Source organism: Mus caroli, unplaced genomic scaffold (genome assembly GCF_978045245.1).
Source record: "Mus caroli unplaced genomic scaffold, Mus_caroli_1 scaffold_1, whole genome shotgun sequence".
Lineage (NCBI taxonomy): Eukaryota > Metazoa > Chordata > Mammalia > Rodentia > Muridae > Mus > Mus caroli.
The window spans coordinates 52142045-52163258 of record NW_028227256.1 but is presented as its reverse complement, the minus strand read 5'-3'; the positions used below and the strand labels follow the sequence as shown (position 1 = coordinate 52163258).

General features: G+C 44.4%; 1 protein-coding gene across 5 annotated transcripts in view; it reads left to right on the top strand.

Annotated features, from left to right (window-relative positions):
* Positions 1 to 938: 938 nt before the first annotated feature.
* Positions 939 to 21214, top strand: part of Rftn2 (raftlin family member 2) — a 65355-nt gene continuing 45079 nt past the window's right edge. Inside the window, exons 1-2 of one of the 5 annotated variants that reach the window (XM_029483125.2) lie at positions 939 to 1041; positions 8736 to 8947. In XM_029483125.2, coding sequence (XP_029338985.1) covers positions 8809 to 8947 — 139 coding nt within the window. In that variant the 5' untranslated portion in view covers positions 939 to 1041; positions 8736 to 8808. Of the gene's footprint in view, positions 1042 to 8185; positions 8485 to 8735; positions 8948 to 21214 lie in introns of those variants that run through there. The other 4 variants (XM_029483135.2, XM_029483138.2, XM_029483145.2 and 1 more) reach the window with 4 other exon arrangements.

Here is a 21214-nt window from a genome sequence, read left to right as displayed (position 1 = left end):
GTTTTGTTTTTTGAGACAGGGTTTCTCTGTATAGCCCTGGCTGTCCTGGAACTCACTTTGTAGACCAGGTTGGCCTTGAACTCAGAAATCCGCCTGCCTCTGCCTCCCAGGTGCTGGGATTAAAGGCATGCGCCATCCACTGTGTTGCCTACTTGAACCAGGTACACCTGGGAGGCAGGCTGGGGCTGAAAAAGACTTAGACAGATAGACAGACAGACAGACAGACGAGAGAGAGAGAGAGAGAGAGAGAGAGAGAGAGAGAGAGAGAGAGAGAGAGAGAGAGAGAGAGAGAGAGAGAGAGAGAATGATAATGGAGCCAAGACAAAGGTCCTGATCAAGGCCCGCAAGTTTATTAAATAGACCGTGCTTATAAGGGGGAAGGCCCATCGCCCCCACCCCCTACCCCCCACCCCCTTGCCAGGCTTCTATATGTATTGTTGCCTACTTGTTAGCACTAGTCTGCCGGCTCCACACTTGGTGCCTGGAGCCATTTCGTCAGCACTCGGTGGCCAGGCTGGCCGCTTATTCAGGAAATTCTCAGGAAAACAGGTTCAGCTTCTCAGCAGGTAGAAGAAGAGCAGGGCAGTTGTCACTTCAAAAGAAGCCAGTTGTAAGAAGCCAGCTAAGTCGGAAAGCTGCACCACAGGTGGCAGACTAGTCGGTACCAACCCGCTTCAGGCTGGGGGAGCCTACACCACTGCACGGCCTGCCCTGAGTTTTTACTTACAGGTTCACATTCCTGTATAGCACCAGTGCATTTGAGTAACATTGCTTATATTTAATTACCATTTTAAAAGACAGCAGGGCACGTAGTCTCTCTTACCTTTCTAATTCAACATTTCCTTCCTAAGATTCAACCATATTGTTCATTCCTTTTGACGTCTGCATGGTGTGTAAAGACATGTGGTGAGTTGGATGTGCTTTCTGGGATGATTTAGAAGATAGACTGATGGCGTTCTCTACAGGAACTACAGAAGGTGAAACAAACGTCCAAGGCGTAGTCAGTCTGTGTGTTCTAGTTGGTCTGCAAATGTGCAAAAGGTAAGTAGAAAGTAGATAAAACTAAAAGTTGGGGGTTGTCTGCTCACTAGCATTCATGGTCCTGGAAGGTACCCTGCACTGACTAGAGGATAAAGCTAAACACCAAGCCAGTTACAAACCTTTCCTTATGCAATGATGACCTCTCTGCATGATATGCTGGTACAACAATGCCACACAAGATGTGGAGTAACCAACCACTATCTGGTTGGATTTAGGGACCACTCCATGAAATAAAGCCAGTACCTGACACTTCTCAGTTGGCCAAGAACCTGAGACTAGACAGGCATGGACCCAGGGGCAAACCAAACACTACTGTTCTGCTAAAAGAACAATAACAATAAAATGACGCCTAACAACATTCTGCTGTATGCATAGATCAGTGTCTCACTGAGCCGGCATCAGAAAACTGTCCTCCTACAGATGAGAGCTTGTATAGATAGCCATGAGTGAACAGTGTGCAGAGAATGAGAGGCTGTGGAACACTCAGTCCTAAATGGGACATCTTCATCAAACCTCAGGGCTCAGGAAACGACGCTGAAGAGAAAGAAAGAAAAAGATGGTGAGAGGCAGTGGAGATGAGAGACACCAAGAAAACAGCACCTTCCAGACAGGATCAATGCATGTATGAACTCACGGAGACAGAGGCAGCTAACACGGGGCTCTACAAGTAGGGGCCTGATGGGTCCCAGTGCTGAGAGGGGGACATGGTCACAAGTTTACATCCCTAACCCAGAAGCTACCTCCAGTTGGCAACTACTTGCAAATGAAAACTTGTTTTCTCAGTGGAGTCTTACTAGGATATGAACCTCACTTAGGGCAGGCAGGCCCCATGCTCAGCAAGAGTTGGCTGACACAAAACTAACTCAGTACCTGTGGAGATGGTGTGTCTCATAACACTTTGTGTGCTCCGTTTTTACCTTTTGCTTATCTAGTAGTTTCCAACTTTGTGATTTTTATGATGTGTGTGTTTTTATAGTATGTGTGTCCTCTGTTTTTGTTTTCTGTTTCCTTTGTTTTATTCCAGTTTGTTTATTGGTATGTTTGTTGTCTAAAAACGAAGAAGGTGGAACTGGATGGGTGGGAGGCAGTCAGGATGTGGGAGGACTTTAAGAGGGGAAACTTGGAATGTACTTTATGAAAAGTTTATTTCCAATTTTAAAAAGAAGGAAAAAGAGCCGGGCGTGATGGCGCATGCCTTTAATCCCAGCACTCGGGAGGCAGAGGCAGGCAGATTTTTGAGTTCAAGGCCAGCCTGGTCTACAAAGTGAGTTCCAGGACAGCCAGGGCTATACAGAGAAACCCTGTCTCGAAAAACCAAAAAAAAAAAAAAAGAAGGAAAAAATTGAAAAAGGGTAGAGTTGTATAAAGCAAACGCAACTGGCAAATCAGGTTCTCCTTCAGGTCTACAGTTTCCGTTGCCAGCAAGTCAAGGCTTCCGCAGACAAGCGTGCGCTTTGTCCTGGCTTGTTTTCTGTGGCTATAATAAGCTTCATGGCAAACAACAACTTGGGAAGGAAAGAGTGTATTGTAGTTTACTTTCTATCTATCATGAAAGGAACTCAAAGCAGGAACCTGGAGGCAAGAACCGAGGCAGAATCCAAGGAGGAACCCACTGCTTGATCCTGTGACTTGCTCAGTTTGCTTCCTTATATAACGCAGGGCCACCTGATCAGGGTGACACTGCCCACAATGACCTGGGCCTCCCACAGCAATCACTAATTCAGAAAATGGCCGCAGACTTGCCTACAGACAACCGATGGAGGCATTTTCTGAATTGGCTTTCCCTCTTCCTAGATGACTCTAGCTTGTATCAAGTTGACAAAAAAACCAAGCAGAACACCTTTTTCTCCCATCTTATAAATAAAATGTTGAGAGCCCACTAGGGCTCTGCTTCTCTCCTTCCCCGTGTAACAGAACTCCCTGAAGTAAACAGCTGCTCATAGATGCAACTGGTTCAAGTTTGGGGCAATTTCAAACAGAATTGATATTTACATTCTCAGATGTCTCTCTTGGTACCTACATGCAAATGTTTCTCTAAGTCTATACCTAGGAATGAAATTGCTGGAACATTAAAAAAAAATGTTGAATGTTCAGCTTCACAGGATAATGCCAAGTTTCTTCCAACATAGTTAAAAAAATTCACACTCCTATATGCACTCTTATACATTTCCTTGGAAAAAAATCAGTACTTAGTGTCATATGTTTTCATTCTGGCCAGTCAAGTGGATACAAAGTTATATTACTGATGTTCACAACATCCAAAAAGTGAGATATGAAATGTTCTGCATCCATACAGTGCTTTCTCCACAAGGTTAGCTCTTCCAGCCCAAATCCTCAGGCCTGACTTGCTCAGTTTCTTTCTTCAGTGCTTTAAAGTTTTTACTGTAGAGCTCTATATACTTGATTCAATATAATTCAAGGTAAAATGTTGAAGCTGCAGGGCAGATTTCTGAGTTCGAGGCCAGCCTGGTCTACAGAGTGAGTTCCAGGACAGCCAGAGCTACAGAGAAACCCTGTCTTGAAAAACCAAAAAAAAAAAAAAAAAAAGTTGAAGCTGTTGTAAATCTATTTTCCTGGTTGCTTTCTCTGTCTTTGACATTGGCATAAAAGGCATGTACTGATTTTTTTTTATGTGTTGACTTTGTACCCAGCCACTTTGCTGAAAGTGTTTATCCATTCTAAAAGTTTTCTGATGCAGTCTTGTATTTTCTTGAGACAGGGTTTCTCTGTGTAGACCAGGCTGTCCTCAAACTCACAGAGATCCATCTGCCTCTGCCTCCTGAGTGCTGGGATTAAAGGCATATGCCACCATTGCTGGGCTAAAGTATTCCTTTGGGATCTCTTTGGTATTGAGTCACATCCAATCTGTAAGTAAGGATGCCTTGACTTCTTCCTTTCATATTTGCATCCTTTTTAACTTTTTGCTCTCACTCTCAGTTCAACAGCACTCAGGAGGCAGAGACAAGAAGATATCTTTGTTCAAGGCCAGCCTGGTCTACAAAGTGAATTCCAGGACAGACAAGGGATACACACACACACACACACACACACACACCTTGTCTCAAAAAAACAAAAAAAAAACAAATTAAACAAACAAAAACCCCCATATTGTTGAGTTGTCATAGGTTCAGCTTCCCTGTCACATCTAGAAGACACAATCTTGCAGCAGACATCCTGGTCCTCTGCCCCTCTGGGAGGTTGCCTGGGAGGGATTATATTGTAGATGTTATCATTTGGTGCCAGGCACCTGATGGTCAGTTGTTGTCCACATTTTGACTAGTTGTGGCTTTTTATAATGGTCTTTGTCTGATGCACAGTTTTCTTTGATGAGAGGTTAGAGCTACATTTCTGTGTGGTTATAAGGATAAGGATTTAGGAAGAAGTTAGCAATTACACTGGGTTAGGAAAGCCAGGGATAGGCTTCCTTCTTGAGACCACGCCCTCTCCAGCCACTGGTCATTTGCTATGTTTATAATAAGAGACTTGAATTCCTTCCTTTTGAGTGGGCCTTAAGTCCAAGGATTGTCCACTTACAAATAAATCACTTAAAAAGTAATAAACTATTTGTCCATGTATGAAGGAGAATATACATATTTTAGAAATAATTCAAGGGTGGGAGAATAATCCTTACAGAACTTTTCACAGTGGAAACTTAAAATAAGCAAATGTTTCTTCCCTAGTGTTGTTGTGGGAATGCAGTGAAGTGCCAGGATAAATATAACAGAATCCTCAGAGGTTGGTGTCAAGACTCCCAGACACCCAAATCCAAGGGTGTCCAGCCCTTATATAAAATGATGCAGTACTTGAATATCACGCACAACCATCCCCACTGCATCAAATCATCTCTAAGCTGTACACTAACATGTAAATTTAGAAGGTAGTAGGTACGTGCCTTGTGCTTGGCAGGCTGCTGTGTCCAGGAACAATAACAACAATGTCTGCACGTGCTCAGGGGCAGCTTTCCAAACATATCTTCGATATGCATTTGTTTGACTATCCAGATGTGAACCCTACATATCGGTAGCAATAATTGTGAAGACAGGAACACATGCCACATTAATAATGAAAATGATTTTAAAATATTGTTAAAAGTCAAACAAAATTCTGTTCTTTTGCAGTTGTAGAGAGAAATGGCCTAAGTGTTATTCAGTTATGACCTTAAGAAACTACAGTTCCTCTTGCTATAGGAGAAGTGCTTGTGAGTAGTGATGCCTTTAATCCCAGAACTCTGGATCTCTGAGTTCAAAGACAATGTATAAAACCTACTGTAGATAGTGAGTTCCAGGCCAGCCAAGGCAGTAATGTGCTTCTCTTGTAAGCATGATGATCTGTGTTCAATCTTCACAAGCAACATTTTAAATAAAGAAAGAAATAAAGAAAGAAAGAAAGCAAACTGAGCATGGTACAATCCCAGGGAGGGGGAGGGAGGGGGATGGAGACATGTGACTGCCTCAGGCTTATGTGACTGCCTCAGGCTTGTTTGCCTGCTAGCCTAGGCTACTTGGAGAGCTCCAACCAAAGAGAGACAGTCTTAAAAAATAGGGAGATGCTGTGTGGTGATGGCACACACCTTTGATGCCAGCACTTGGGAGACAAAGGCTGAAGGATCTTGGTGAGACAAAGCCAGCCTAGTTTACAGAGACAACCAGGGCTACATAGAGAAACCCTGTCTCCAAAAAAAAGAAAGAAAACTCCTAAGATATAACACCTGGAATTACCCTCTAGCCACACACACACACAAGTAATTAGAGTATGTGCACACACAATAATAATTATAATACATAATAATGCCTAATAATACATAATATATAACTACATGCATAATAATGAGAAAGAGCTGCATCCAGTCAGCATCAGCATCAGTCGAAATCAGTAGCCTTCTTTCTAGCTCCCTTCCATGTACTTAAAGCATCTTCCTCAGGCTGTACTAGTGATATATCCAATATGAAGATGGATGTCCTTTGACTTCATTTGGCTATTTGATTTCCTTTTACCCTCTGCAAAATAAGACCTAAGCATCCAAAGCCCTTAGCTTAGCTCTTTCCTCATTCCCAGGTTAGCTTCTTTTTTTTTTTTTTTTTGCTTTGCTTTGCTTTGCTTTGCTTTGCTTTGCTTTCGCATTTTATGTCCTAGCAGTCAGTTGCTTAGTGTTGCTCATTTGTGCCGTCCTGTCTCACAAGTCTGGCTTTAGTTCTGTGCTCCTCTTCTCCAGTCACATGCTCCCACCTCTCTGTGTCAGTCTCACTCACCCTCGAAACCATCCAGGATATCGTCCCATATGTTCCTGTTGAGTCATCTTTTGTATCCAGTGCTTTTTAAGTACCTGGCAATGGCAGGCACTTGATAAAGGTAGTGGATACTTAATAAACAACTCTCCAATACCGTAATTGGTGCCAGTGACCAGCAGAGACTCCATTGCTACTGTATAACAGCACAACAGTCCATTCTACAAAAAAGGACATGGAATATGGCGATCAGTAATCTTTGTAAATGGTCAGATGAGTCACTCTTTCTGTCTACTGATTCATCTAATTTACCCAGAATTCCCTTCCACTGACTATGCCCATCCTTTAACATGGAGACCATGGAATGGTCTCCTATACAAAATGCTTTTGAGAAGTAAAATACTTAAAGAAGTACGGAGCAAAAGATGACAGTGATCTACAGACTAAATAACCCACATGCTCCTTCCAGGATTTTCATGTGCACAATTTAATGGACTGAAATTTTTCTTCACCACTGGCATTCTCCAGGTTCTCAAAGGAGATCAGGATTTATTTTGTAAATAGTTGAAGTGGTGCCGAAATCACTTCCTTCCTATCCTGATGGCCAGCTCTGTCTCATAGGAGCATTGCTCTCTGCAGGCAGGGGGCTAGGGCAGAAGACCAGGTTCTCTTTAAAACCATCCTGTGGCGGATGTCCCACTAGGGACATTTTAAGAGGAAAAGAAATTGGTACTCAAAGAAGTCAAGTTAATCTACCCAAGAGCATCTCTGTGGTAAGCAGGAGGAGACTGCACTCACAAGCAGTCTGCTTCCAGGCCTCCCTCTGAGTGGCTGGAGCACACATCCTATCATGCACAGACCAACAATAAATGTGCATTGCAGTGGCTCCACGTAAATCATCCTTGACCTCAGCATGCAGCAAATTACCATTTACATTACAAACAAGATTAAATGAGTCAACTTATCTACATTTGACATTTTTTTTTAAACTAAAGCCATTTTGAGACCCATAGCACTGTGGTCAGGCAGTACTAAGTCCTCTAATAGGGGTGTTTTAAATCAAGGGCACTGGGCTGGTGAGCTGCCTAACCCAAGGACACTGGCTGCTTTGAGGTGTGGTTCCAGCACTCCAACAAGGGAGTTTATAGCCACTTGTTGCCCCAGGTCCAAAGGGTCTGACGCCCCTCCTCTGGGGGAGGATCCCTGCACCACACACAAGCACACACATAAATAAAATAACAAACCAAGAATGCTGGAGGGAACTAATTCCTCTGTAACTGTCTCTTCTTTGCAATTACATAGGATGTTTTTCCTTTTAACTGTTTTTTTTTTCTTTTTTCATTAGTGCATGATAACTGAACAAAAGAAAAATTAAAATCATAGTGACATTTCTATACATCTATTCAATGTACATTGACCACATTCACTCTTTCTTCCCCAAGTATTTATGAGATAGCTTACGTTTTTTGTGCTTTTTTTATACTTGGTGGTTTTAATCAGCACATCTTTCCAGAAAAACAAAAAAACAAAAACAAAAAACAAAAAAAACCCCCGCTGTGTGGAAAGAAGTTTTCCCCTAGGACTGAGAACTTTCTAGGTCTCTCTCTCTCTCTCTCTCTCTCTCTCTCTCTCTCTCTCTCCCTCCCTCCCTCCCTCCCTCCCTCTCCCTCCCTCCCTCCCTCTCCCTCCCTCCCTCTCCCTCTCCCTCCCCCTCCCCCTCCCCCTCCCCCTCCCCCTCCCCCTCCCCCTCCCCCTCCCCCTCCCCCTCCCCCTCCCCCTCTCCCTCCCCCTCTCCCTCTCCCTTTCCTCTCCCACTCTGTTGTTTCCTCAGAAAGCTCACTTCCTTTCTGGAATTGATATTGTTTCCAACCACGTTAAGAAGCAATCAATCTCTCTCTCTCTCTCTCTCTCTCTCTCTCTCTCTCTCTCTCTCTCTCTCTCTCTCTCCCCCCTCTCCCTCTGTCCTTTCCTCTCTTCTTCCTTTCCTCCCTCCCTTTCCTCTCCCCCTCCCTTCTGCTTCCTCGGTAGAAGCCGGGAAGCACAGGACTGACCAGAAGAAACAGAAAGAACCTCATCACTTTGACTGACTTTATCTTCTATCCGTAGATATCACACCAGAGTTGCACTTTTGTCTTTAATTCCGTTTCTGGACACTTCTTTTCCATTCAGCCAACTGGGTGAGACAAAGCCCGTCGGAGCCCTGAGCCGCAGAACTCTGGTAGGGGGCTGGCTGGCTGTAAATTGACGTGGCATGGAAATTCTCCACTAAGTTGCAGCAGCTTACGAGCTCCTCAAAGATCGAGCCCAGCCTCCCGGAGCTGGAGCTAAGGCTCAGTAACAGTAACGTTAAAGAAGAATGGATAAAAGTCCCCAGCTCCTCGCCTTGGACCCGCCGCTTTCTCTCTGGCTATCTGTCATTTCGCTGAAAACCAAATCAAAGCAGTTAAGTCTGTAACTTTGTTTTCGCAGCTTAAACGACAGAATTGACTGCGCTTGCTCCTCCGGCTCTCCCCTGCAATCTTAACTCCTTGCAGACTTTGCCATGGGGTGCGGACTTAGGAAGCTGGAAGACCCTGATGAAAGCAGCCCTGGAAAAATATTTTCTACCCTGAAGAGACCGCAAGTGGAAACAAAGACAGAATTTGCTTATGAATACGCACTGCTGGACTTTACTTTACAAGGTACTCCTTATTTCTATTGTAGTTAGTATCTGTCTCCAAAATAAGAGAAGACCTACGTTTCTGAAGGGTGGACCTGTGGAGTCTTAAGCTCTTTTCCGGAATGAAATTGGTCCATCTAACAATGACGCTTTGTTTCTTAATTATATTTGGGAAGATTTTGGGTTGTATTTTGTTTTGTGTGCTTTTTTTTTTAACATGGCTTATATATACTATACAAAATTAAGAAAACTACTTGGAAATGTTCCTTTTATTTTTAAAGCAAATGGGACAAATGTTTGATTTCTAGGCCAAATTGCTGGAGCCTTAATGACATCTTGTGTTTTGAAAAGATTTGAAAGGCAGGGACTGTGGGCTATGGGCAGTGCTACTTGTATGCAGTTGTGGAAAACTCCGCCAAGGAAATTCTGAGGTGGCCAGTGTGCTGAATTGTGTGCTGCTCATGTGATAGGTTTGACCAAACTAAAGGTTGAAAGAAATTAGTTGTTTTTGTTTTTGTTTTTGTTTTAATGGGGGAAAGTAGCCTACAGAAGGCACTCCCTCGGCTGGGTGCTCCGTCCCTAACAGAGAAACTCTGTTCCAAAAAGTTGAAAACACAAACAAACAAGCCCAGATGGCAGCTCCGGGAAGGGAAGGGGCTGAGGTGCCTCCTCTTGACCCAAGTTTGCCTCCCTCCTCTCTGGAAACCCTGAATACTGCTTCAGAGTCCCTGAGACACAGGGCATAACAGGGTTTTAAACAAACTGCGTCTGTAATTATGATGTGCTAAAAAAGAACGAAATGAAATTTAGAGAAATTTGCTTGCTGAGTTTTCCAAATACTAGTATTAAGTTCCTATTTTAATTATTTGATTCTACAGTCCATTAGTTCATTGAAAACTGCACTGCACGTACAACTAGATGCTTTTACTCTCTACCACCACTGCAGCCTTCCCCCTGAAAACAGTGCATCTTTGTGCACGAAGCAAGAGCAGCCCATTTTTCTTTGTTAAAAATTGAGCTGGCCAGCAAGCAAAATTGAGAGACACAGAAGATCTGTACCTGTGCTTCGAACATATTCACTTTTTTTGATCAAAGAATCCAAGTAAGGACAAGGCTGCCAAAAGAAGAAAAGTTAATATTCTCAATGTTCTTCTTTGTTGTGTGAATTTAAAGTGGATTGAGTTAATGCTGATGGAGAAGTAGCCAAAAAGTCATGAATTTTTATATGCCGTTTTAAAAAGTCATTCGAGAAAAATCCTTGAGACAGGGAACTTCTACCGTGTGGTTCTCGTCCTTATCAATACAGACTGGATTGGGCGGAAACGCCCAGGGTGGGAAAGCATGCCTTTCTTGCGTATCCCCGAAGCTGTAGTCTAGAACCGTTGTCATGTGCACCTTAGGATCCTGATGCACAGCTCACCTTAGGGCTATCGAGCTTTAAGAAGCTAACATTTTTTCTGATTCATGCCATTTCAAAACATTAGCACCTCCAACAAATGTCTATATATGCGATTACCTTTGAATCAAGAAGATACACAGCTTTTACTCAACAGTCATTTTGGCTTTATCAGAAACCTTTTTCTCCATGAAAGGAGCATAATTTCCACCTTCCACTCTAGATGTTGCTGCGAAAGGGTAATTTCACCGTAAAGCACAGGCATGGGTTTGATGTGCGCGTGCGCACACTAAGGCAGGCGCATGTCTTTAGGTAGCATCTGCTTCCTATTTGGTACAGGCGCCTGGTCTCCGGGGCCCATCTCTTCCTAGTTCTCCCACATGTTCTTGTTTGGGGTTTTTGTTCAACCATTTGTTTTGGTCTTGCCTTTGCGTTTGCTTCAGAAGCCAGGACTCTGTGTACCAGCCTAACCCCGCCCCCTCTTCCAGGCATAGTTAGCCTGCCTCTTTCCTCCAGTCTTTGACAGCCACCTGCCTGCCACTCCAGTGTCTATGATAGTGCGTCTGGGTGGGCTAACACATGCCAGCCTTCTGCTTGGCACTGGCCAACCCTTCCTGGGATTGCTGGGAAGAGAACTGAACGGTGGCTGCTCCTAGCTGCCAGACCACCACACAGTGAGAAACCTTGGCGGAAACAAAATGGCCTGGTGACAGCTGTGTGTATTCCTCAGTTTTGTTTTTGTTTGTTTGTTTCCCAAACAGTAGCCCTGGGACACAGAATAAGGTTTAAGGAGGGAGAGCCTTCCAAGTCCCTGTGTTGTGTTACAGTTTGTCTTGAACAAGTTGTTTCTCACTCAGTTAGTTCTACCTTTCTCCCTTCCCCAATCATTGCATCGCAAATTCTGTTGTACTAACTTTCCATGGTAGTGTATGTGTCTTAGTCAGGGTTTTACTGCTGTGAACAGACACCATGACCAAGGCAAGTCTTACAAAGGACAACGTTTAATTGGGGCTGGCTTACAGGTTCAGAGGTTCAGTCTATTATCATCAAGGCAGGGACATGGCAGCATCTAGGCAGACATGGTGCAGGAGGAACTGAGAATTCTACATCTTCATCCAAAGGCAGACAGTAGAAGACTGACTTCCAGGCAGCTAGGATGAGGGTCTTAAAACCCACACCCACAGTGACATACCTATTCCAACAGGGCCACACCTTCAAATAGTGCCACTACCTGGGTGGAGCATATTCAAAGCACCACAGCATCTACTATAGCTGAATGAAATATAGTTTTCATTCACTGCTCAATGGTTCAGAGCGGCCCCTCTGTTACGGGTACATGCTCTCGTTACTACCCTCTTTCCACCCTCTCACCAAATATCCAGTCAGATGCAGGGGAGTGCTCAGTCAGCAAATGCTTGCTGTCCAAGCATAAGGACCAGAGGAGTCTCATATAAAACCTAGGTGTGTCGAGTGACCCCTGCTCCAGGGAGGTAGGCAGGCAGATGTCTGGAGAGTGCCAGTCAGCCTCGCCAGTCTGAGTGCCAGACTGCCTGAAGCCTGCCTGTCTCAAAAAGTAAGGTACAAAGTGATCATGGGCAATGACCAGTGTCAACCTCTGCCCTCCACATGATGTACACACATGAACACATACACTCGTGCACACGCATGCATGCATGTACACACATATATGCACACACCTGATCCAACAAGAATACAAAGAACTTAAACTCCCCCATTTCTTCTCTCCTCTCCATTCTCATTACCACTCTCCAGAGCCATTCATTTCCTCTCTGCTTTCCCTGCCCTCTATCTGCAGTGGCTTCTTTGTTGTTGTTTGTTTGTGTTTAGTTTGGGTTTTTTGTTTTGTCATTTGGGGGGGGGTGTCTTCCAGTCATTCTTTACATCTCATCAAGAAGTCCAGTGATTCTCAGCCTTCCTAATGCTGAGACCCTTTAATATACTTCCTTATGCTGTGACCATAAAATCATTTTTGTTGCTACTTCCTAACTGTAATTTTGCTACTGTTGTGAATTATAATGTAAATATCTGATATGCAGGATATCTGATATGTGACCTCCCCAAAGGGGTTACAACCCACAGTTTGAGAACCAGTGTTCTTGGCGTGGGTCATGAGTCCTTTTAAGCTGCTGTGCAGATCCCTTAACTGCAAACAGGGATTCTAACAATACCTACATCAGACAGCTGCTTTAGATATTAAAGGAAATGACAGAAGATTACCCACAGGGGAGTGTTCACTAAAGCTAGCTGCTGCTCTCCCTCCTGTGAGAACAAGGCTCTATCTCCATTCCGAGGCTGGGACGGACCTCATCCCTTCCTTTAAACTCAGTTCTTACTCCTCTTTGTATTCCTAGCTAGAACTGGTAATCTGAGGGGCAACTGAAATAAAGTATTCAAAAGAGGGAGTATGTGGCCAGCCAAAGTGTGCTGGCCTGATCCGGGGCACAGCCGTAAAGAGAATAACTCAAATAACACAAATGAGCCAAGAGCACAGGTTTAATACAGAAGGAGTCAGTTATGTAAAGTATTAGAGAACATTCAAGAAGAATAGGAATGTCGCTGTGTGAGAATGTACTGAAAGTCAACAAGAGTTAATATATGGTCAGAAATAGAGGGGTTTTTTTAAATAAAAAAATCAAGTCATGATAGTGTATGCCTATAATCCCAGGTCTTAGGAGTCTAAGACAGGAAGATTGTAAGTCTGAGGCCAGCCCGAGCTACACAGCAAGACCTGTCAGAAATAAAGAAGGGGGGGGGGAGGAGCTAGAGGTGAAGGGAAAGAAAAGTCATGTTGCATTTTGTGTAACTGTATCGATCTAATAAACTCCAGGACATGCGCCCCTTGCCATCAGAGAGATTTTACATGTTACAGTGCTGCTGGGCCCGGGGAGGGCGGGGAGAACTAGTTGTAATGAAATTGACTGGATCCTCTTCAGCATTGATATAATCTCTATTCTTTCTTTTACTAAACTATATAAGTTTAAAACTATATATTTTAAACATTTCCATTATGTTTGAAATGGTGACACAGTCCACCTGAGAAATATAACAAACCTCACAAACACAGACTATTGTGGAAAAGAATTCCATTCTGAGTCTGGAGAGGAAGGGATCTCTAATAATAGCAGGCAGCTGGCCCACTTTTAAAACTGTCAAGAACTGGAAGTGTGCCTAGTTGGTAGTGTGTGCCTAGTATGAATGAGGTTTGGGTTCAGTTCTCTGCACTGGATAAAACAAAGGGTGAAGAAGACACGGGCCTGTAAGTCCAGCACTGTGCAAGTGGAGGCAGAAGGATCGGTCAGCATGCGGGTCAAAGCTGTTGTCTGCACAGCAAGTTCGAGGCCAGCCTATGCTACATGAGGCCCTGACTAAAAAAACAAACCAAGAAAACAGACAATGCCACTCTTAGTCCATCTGTGTACACTCTACAACTGCCCGGTTCTGTGTATGTGAACAGACCAACACTGCAAGAGCTCCTGTAGCAGGGTCTGGGCAGGAAACAGTAGTCACAGCATCCTTGCACATTGTGCCTGCCCTGTGTGATACAGCCTGGGACTGCAGAGGCTCTGCCGTGGACCTGAGTGGGCAGGTCCAGGAAGGCTCTTCAGAAGTGCCACTGCATCCCAGATGTAAAGGATGAGTGAGACTCAGTAAGGCCTCTGTCCTGAAAGCTTCAACCACCACTACAAGACAATAAGGAAAAGACAGCTCAATAAAGGAATAGACGGGCTGGTGAGATGGCTCAGTGGGTAAGAGCACCCGACTGCTCTTCCGAAGGTTCGGAGTTCAAATCCCAGCAACCACATGGTGGTTCACAACCATCCATAACGAGATCTGACTCCCTCTTCTGGAGTGTCTGAAGACAGCTACAATGTACTTACATATAATAAATAAATAAATCTTTAAAAAAATAAATAAAAAAATAAAGGAATAGACAAGAATCTAACAGACAAATCAGAAATCCAAGTGAAAGACATGTGAAACTGCATCCCAACCATAGGTGATCAAGAACATGCGTATTACAACCACTACTACAAAACACCCAAAGGAGATAAAATTTTGAAAGGTTGCTAATATCAGATGTCAGTATAGTGTTATAATCATTTGAAAAACAGTTGACATTTTCTACTTATAACTGAAGATATGCCCAGTGCCGACATACAGCATGTGGTGCACAAGGATGTCCAAGTCAAGCAATTGGGAATTCCCAAGCCACAGGCATGAGTGACCTTAGACTACAGATATCCACTAACAGAGGGCAGGGAGCCTGGGGGAATAAAGGGAGTGGGAGAAAACCAGCGTCCCACCAGAGTCCCGGTGCTCTGGGAGGCTGGATGCGTCAGACTGCTGCGTGCTTTCCACACGGCCCCGGGTGGGTGTCTGGCTGTGGGAAGCCATGGAATCCCAGCTTTCGGGGGGATGGGGGTGGGGGTGGACAAGGGGCAGTCTTAGGTACCAGGTTCTTGGCCTCGAGCATCCCAGACACCTGCTGGACACCATGGAAGAGCTGAGAACAGAATAGGGTCCCCCTCGGTCAGCTCTGGGGACGGAGGGTGGAGAGGGCAGGGGGGAGAGGGAGGCGCTGGGTGGTTCCCGCACAGGCGAGAGGTCCTTGGTCCAGTCCATGGCTAGAGCATAGGAAGGCCTTCTGGTGGGAGGTTAGACATGGCTCCTTAGGTCACAGCGGACCATGATGGTTTTAGAGCTTTATTTTAGAAAGGCAGGGGGAAAGAGAGAAGGTAGAAAGAGGGAGAGAGGAGGGCTAGAGAGGAAGAAAGGTGAGGGCTTAAAGAGATCAAGGAGGGGCCAAGCAGCCCTCTTATAATGGGCTGGGCTAACTTGCATACCAGGCTATAGTCAGGTAACTGTGAGGGTGGAGTCTAGCCAGAATGCCAGGAGTTTGGGACATTGTCTGCATGACTTATAGTCACAGAATCATGGAGTTGGGGGCTCTGTGGTGTCAGGCACCTGTCTCTGGGAACATGGCTCAGTGTTCTGTCCCTTGTAGAGTTTTCTACTGGGTCGCCGGAGCAAGCCTCATTCAAGCACCCCCACACACTAATGGTTTCTGTAAAGGACCAAACTATAACATGGTAGCCTCTCTGAGCCATGTGGCCTCAATCACACCTGACCAAATCTGCACACCATGCTAGAGCAGCCAAAAAGGGGTACACAGCTAAACTCCACGGCGGTCCTTTGCTGACTGCTCTTACAGTGCAATGAGAGCACAACTCAAACTGCTCACAGGCAAGTCCGACACTGTGTGGTGTAGAGTGAGATACCTAGTAACCACCGTATGATCCCATTTCATACAGCTCAAGACATCCATCAGTTGACCTGCCCAGGGGCGGGCTGCTCCTTTAGCACATAGTCTCTGCTTGACACTGGATTGTAGAACACTGGGCTGTGTTCCTGGTCTGCAGCACTAAGGGAAGAGCAAGGAGTAATTACTGGACAATCAAGGCTCAGTATGGTGGAAGGATGGAACCCAAAATTGGAAAGGATGGAAAGGGAGGTCTCAGAAGAGCAGGCCACTTTCTCGCTTTTTCATTAAATAATCGTTGCCTGGGGGTTGGTAGTTTTAAGTATGTTCTGTGCTTGTTTCCTGTATATGTTATACCCACAATCCAGAGAACAGTTGAAAGAGTGGATGGGAATATGGACGGAGATAAAGCAAACAAGGCAGAAAGTCAGGGTGACTGAAGGTGAGAAGCAGAAGGAATTCTGTGGCCTGGAGAGAAGCTTTCATCCGTGAAAGAGAAAGCAGACAAAGGCAGGTCACAAGATTCCCAAAGTGCCATGAGTCTACTGTCATGTGTCCAGTGCCAAGCAAGTTACAAGCCTCTAATTCTAGCACTCGGGAGCCTGGTGCAGAATAACTGGCCCCATGTTCAAGGCCAGCCTGGACTCCAAAGACCCTGCCTCAAAATACAAGTAGAAAGAAAAGAAAAAGAAAAACTGCCATTATGTTACTTCACTTAACAACATGAGTGGCTTCTGCGGTGGCTAGCTTCACTAATAAACAACAGTTGAAATGCTATTTACATTGTATTCTGTCTCTCGATTTCTTAAAACTTATAATCCTCTTAACAGCCACATACTAAGATACTCAGCAGTCTATCATAGTCTAAACCAGTGATTCTCAACTTGTGGGTCTTGACCCTTTCACAGAGGTCACATAGCAGATATCCTGGGTAACAGACATTTGCATTACTATTCACAACAGTAGTAAAATTGCAAGTATAATGTAGCAACGAAAATAATTTTATGGTCACCACCACCCCACGCCCACCCTGAGCATGCGAGACTGTATTAAATGACTGAAGGATCAGAAAGATTGAGAACCATGGTTTGGCTGATCTCATGTCTGGATTCACAAATGTTCAACAACTGTGGTTCAAACAATAACGTTTTCCTTCCTATGGCACTGGAGTGTCCCAGTTTCCACCTCATCCTGCCTGGGTTCCAGCTCAGCCTCAGAAATTACTAACAATAAGTCAGTGTCCTAATCTCTCTCCTTGAGTTGCCCTATCAGGCAATAATATCCACCATGCAGGGTTTGCTGGAATCAAGAACTGGACCTGGCCTGTTCACATAGGACTTGGCACTTGTAGGAATTAACTCTGTTCTACAGTTGCTGGGGGAAACATACAGGTTGCCAGGCCGTTACCCCCTTTAAACTATGGCAAAGTTGCTTGCTGGAGTTTGCACATTTTGTTTTTACTTAAGATAACAATTTTAAGATGCATTCCATAAATTCAAGCCAGTCCTCAGAGGTAAGTTGGCAGAAATGAAATATGTAGTTCTCATAGCATTATGTCATCAGGGCCGAACTTTGAGTGTTTAACAATTGCTTGACTTTATGGTGGAGTATGGCTTTGTATCTTTTTTAGTAATTGGGTTTGTTTGTTTGTTTTTTAAGGCCTCATGCTATAAGCCAGCCTAGCTTGAAACTCATTTATGTAACACGGGCAGCTTCAGAACTTGTGGTCATCTTCCTGTGTCAGCCTCCCACGTGTAGATGACAAGCATGAGGCACCATGTCCACTGACTGGCATTTAAAGGGTCACTCTTTGGAACTTTTTACCAAAGGAGTAAGAAAAGCATCACAGATACTTCGTTTTTGGAGCTTTGAGAAGAGACAATGTAGTTCAACCCTCAACATGTTTTAATTGTAGCAATAAAAGTTCCCTTGGTATTTGTATAATTTTCAAAACAATTTCAGACTGCTTCATAACAATAGCCCTGTAAGATACAGCAAGGCTTTTACAGATCATGTAACATTAATTTACCAGAAGCCAGCCACACCCACAAGGCCATAAACACCATGTGTTCCTTCTTCCCAACACCTTGTGCAGCACTCAGGCAAGCAAGAAAGCATATAGCTGCCGCTCACTGCCTGTGCCGGCAATCGACCAGAAGCCACCACCTCCTCCCCCTTAATCTTCTGTGTCTACAGCTCTGATATTACTTTCCTACATAAGGACATCAAATCAAAGGCTTGTCCTCAAAGGCTGGGCCTGTCATAGATTTGTGATTACTCCACTCTGAGTGCAGTTGAAAAGTCCTTGCTCAGTGTGTCCTGCTTTGCCCGCCTCACAGTGAGAACAATTAGGTTTGGATACCTAAAAGTCATCAACACCAACTCTGTTGAAAAGATTCAGGTGGAGGGACGACATGAAAAGAAGTTCTCCACAAAACTTTTGAATTTGAGATGGAGATTGACAACAAGACCCCTGGTCTACACACACATGCACACACACACACAGACACACATACATACACATATACACATGCATATACACACCAACATCCACATATGCATGTGTACACACACATGCATGTACATAGACACCTAAAAGTGACTCCTACCAAGCCATCCAGAGAAGCAAGGCCAGCTCAGTAGTCTTTGGATGGAAGTCACACTATTGCTCTTCACCAAATCCTGTCCTAGTTTGTCATCCTGTTGATATAGTAAACACCATGATTAAAAACAACCTCGAGCCGGGCGTGGTGGCGCACGCCTTTAATCCCAGCACTCGGGAGGCAGAGGCAGGCAGATTTCTGAGTTCGAGGCCAGCCTGGTCTACAAAGTGAGTTCCAGGACAGCCAGGGCTACACAGAGAAACCCTGTCTCGAAAAACCAAAAAAAAAAAAAAAAACAACCTCGAAAGAAGTGGGTTTATTTCATCTTATTCTTGCAGTCATGACCCATCATTGAGGGAAGTCGCAGCAGATACCCTTAGGGAGTGTCTTAGTTAGGATTTTACTGCTGTGAACAAACACCATGACCAAGGCAACTCTTATAAAAACAACATTTAATTGGGGCTGGCTTACGGGTTCAGAGGTTCAGTCCATTATCATCAAGGTTGGAGCATGGCATTGTCCAGGTAGGAAGGTGCGGGAGGAGCTGAGAGTTCTGTCTTCATCTGAAGGCTGCTAGCAGAATATTGGTTTCTAGGCAGCTAGGATGAGGGTCTTAAAGCCCACAGTGGCACACCTATTCCAACAAGGCCACACCTTCTAATAGTGCTCCTCCCTGAGCTGAACATATACAAACCATCACAGGGAGTTCCCATTGAACAGCTGTACTGGCTAGTTTTGTGTCAACTTGGCACAGCTGGAGTTATCACAGAGAAAGGAGCTTCAGTTGAGGAAATGCCTCCATGAGATCCAACTGTAAGGCATTTTCTCAATTAGTGATCAAGGGGGAAAGGCCCCTTGTGGGTGGGACCATCTCTGGGCTGGTAGTCTTGGGTTCTATAAGAGATCAGGCTGAGCAAGCCAGGGGAGGCAAGCCAGTAAAGAACATCCCTCCGTGGCTTCTGCATCAGCTCCTGCTTCCTGACCTGTTTGAGTTCCAGTCCTGACTTCCTTTGGTGATGAACAGCAGCATGGAAGTGTAAGCCAAATAAACCCTTTCCTCCCCAACTTGCTTCTTGGTCATGATGTTTGTGCAGGAATAGAAACCCTGACTAAGACAACAGCCCAGAGAAGCTTATAAACAAGTAACTGTAACACAGCAGTGTACACAGCAGAGGAAGGAATAAGTAACATGGGGTTGGGGACAAAGAAGGCTTATTGTGGTGAAACAGAGTGACAGACAGGTTCAGAACTCCAAACTGTCCCATGTCAAAGTAAAAGTGAAGTGCTCAAGAGGGAGGCTGGCAGGAGGCCTGGAGATTCTGCAGGTCACGCTAACTTCTCTGCTTCCTGCCGCATTGCCATGGGAGCCATTACCTGGCCATAGTTTTCTTTAAAATGACCTACAATTGTCACCTAGTTCTAAAGATAAGTTCCCATTACATTTCATTCTCTGGTCCTAAGAATTTGTTCCACCTTGTTGTTCCTCAGCAGCTTTCTTTAAAAAAAAAAAAAAAAAGTCAGGGTTTGTAGACCAAATGTTTAAAACAAGAGTGAAGCCAGATGGGTCAGGAAGTCTGCCACACAGACAGACAGACAGACAGACAGACAGGGCTGGGTGTGTACGCGGAGACCAGGTGCTTCTTCAGAGGTCAGGACTGACCTCTTTGTTCTCGTGTCTATTCATCATGATGAAGAAAACATTTTAGATGGTAGGATATTAGTTGACATCCAAGAGGGAATAAAACGGAAGGAAATGGATCCGCATGACTCTCTGTGGGAATGCCTCGTTTTCGTTTGAGAAGCTGGGGTGGAACTGTTCCGTCACGTGAGTGTTAGTGTGAGGGCGCGGAGACTTCCTCTGACCCTTCTTCCTCATCTGCGTCTTAACCTTCTTCCTGTGCGCAGGCAATCAGCAACAGTTCTGCGCTGGACCCCACTAGCCCGCGAAAAGCCAGCCCAGCCCTTACTTGCAATGAATTTCATGTTTTCTTACTAATCAGCGCCAGGTCTCTTTCTGGATAATTATCCTTATTGTCCTCCATAAAATGAGAAGTATTAAAACAGAGACTGGAGCTATTTAAATGAATACCTCTAGAACTGTGGAGACAGGCTCTCCAGCTGCGTACTGGCTTTGTTTGCTTTTAATCCTCTAGTCAACACAAGTACGTTCTTAGAGAGTTTTTTTTTGGGGGGGGGGTAGGAGGGGGGTGGAGATTTCAATTACATGGCAGGGTTTTTTTTAGTTTATTTGTTTTGTTTTGGGTTTTTTAGGTTTTTGGTTTTGGGGGTTTTTTTTGTTGTTGTTTTGTTTTGTTTTGTTTTTTGAGACAGGGTTTCTCTGTGTAGCCCTGGCTGTCCTGGAACTCACTCTGTAGACCAGGCTGACCTCGAACTCAGAAATCCGCCTGCCTCTGCCTCCCAAGTGCTGGGATTAAAGGCGTGCACCACCACCTACCTGGCCTACGTGGCAGTTTTGCTTTTAAATTTCATCTATGTCTAGTTCTGTTCTTTTCTTTAATGATTCCTGTCTAAGAAATAAAATTTCTCCCCTTTTTAGGTTTTAAACTTATAGAGACTGTATCTTTAAGAAATCATGCATCTCTTCCAGGCATCTCTTCCTTTAATCCCAGAACTTGGGAGGCAGAGGCAGTCAGATCTCTGTGAGTTCAAGGCCAGCCTGGTTTACAGAGCAAGTTCCTGAACATCCAGAGCTACAAAGAGAAACCCTGTCTCAAAAAAACAAAAAAAAAAGAATACTAATGCTACTAAAAATAATAAAAAGAAAGCATGCATCTCATCCTAGTCCTAAAAACTATTGGCTCTTTAAGTTATCATTTTGATGTACATCACTGGTATCTTCTAAAGGCGATATAGTCACTTAGATAAAACCCTTCAGAGTAAAGGAGCATGTGAGGCCGTCTGGTTCTGGACATATTGGCAACATTGTGTATCTATCAGCTGGATCAATCACCTTTGCTATTGTCTAAAACAGGGTTAGTCTACAGTCAT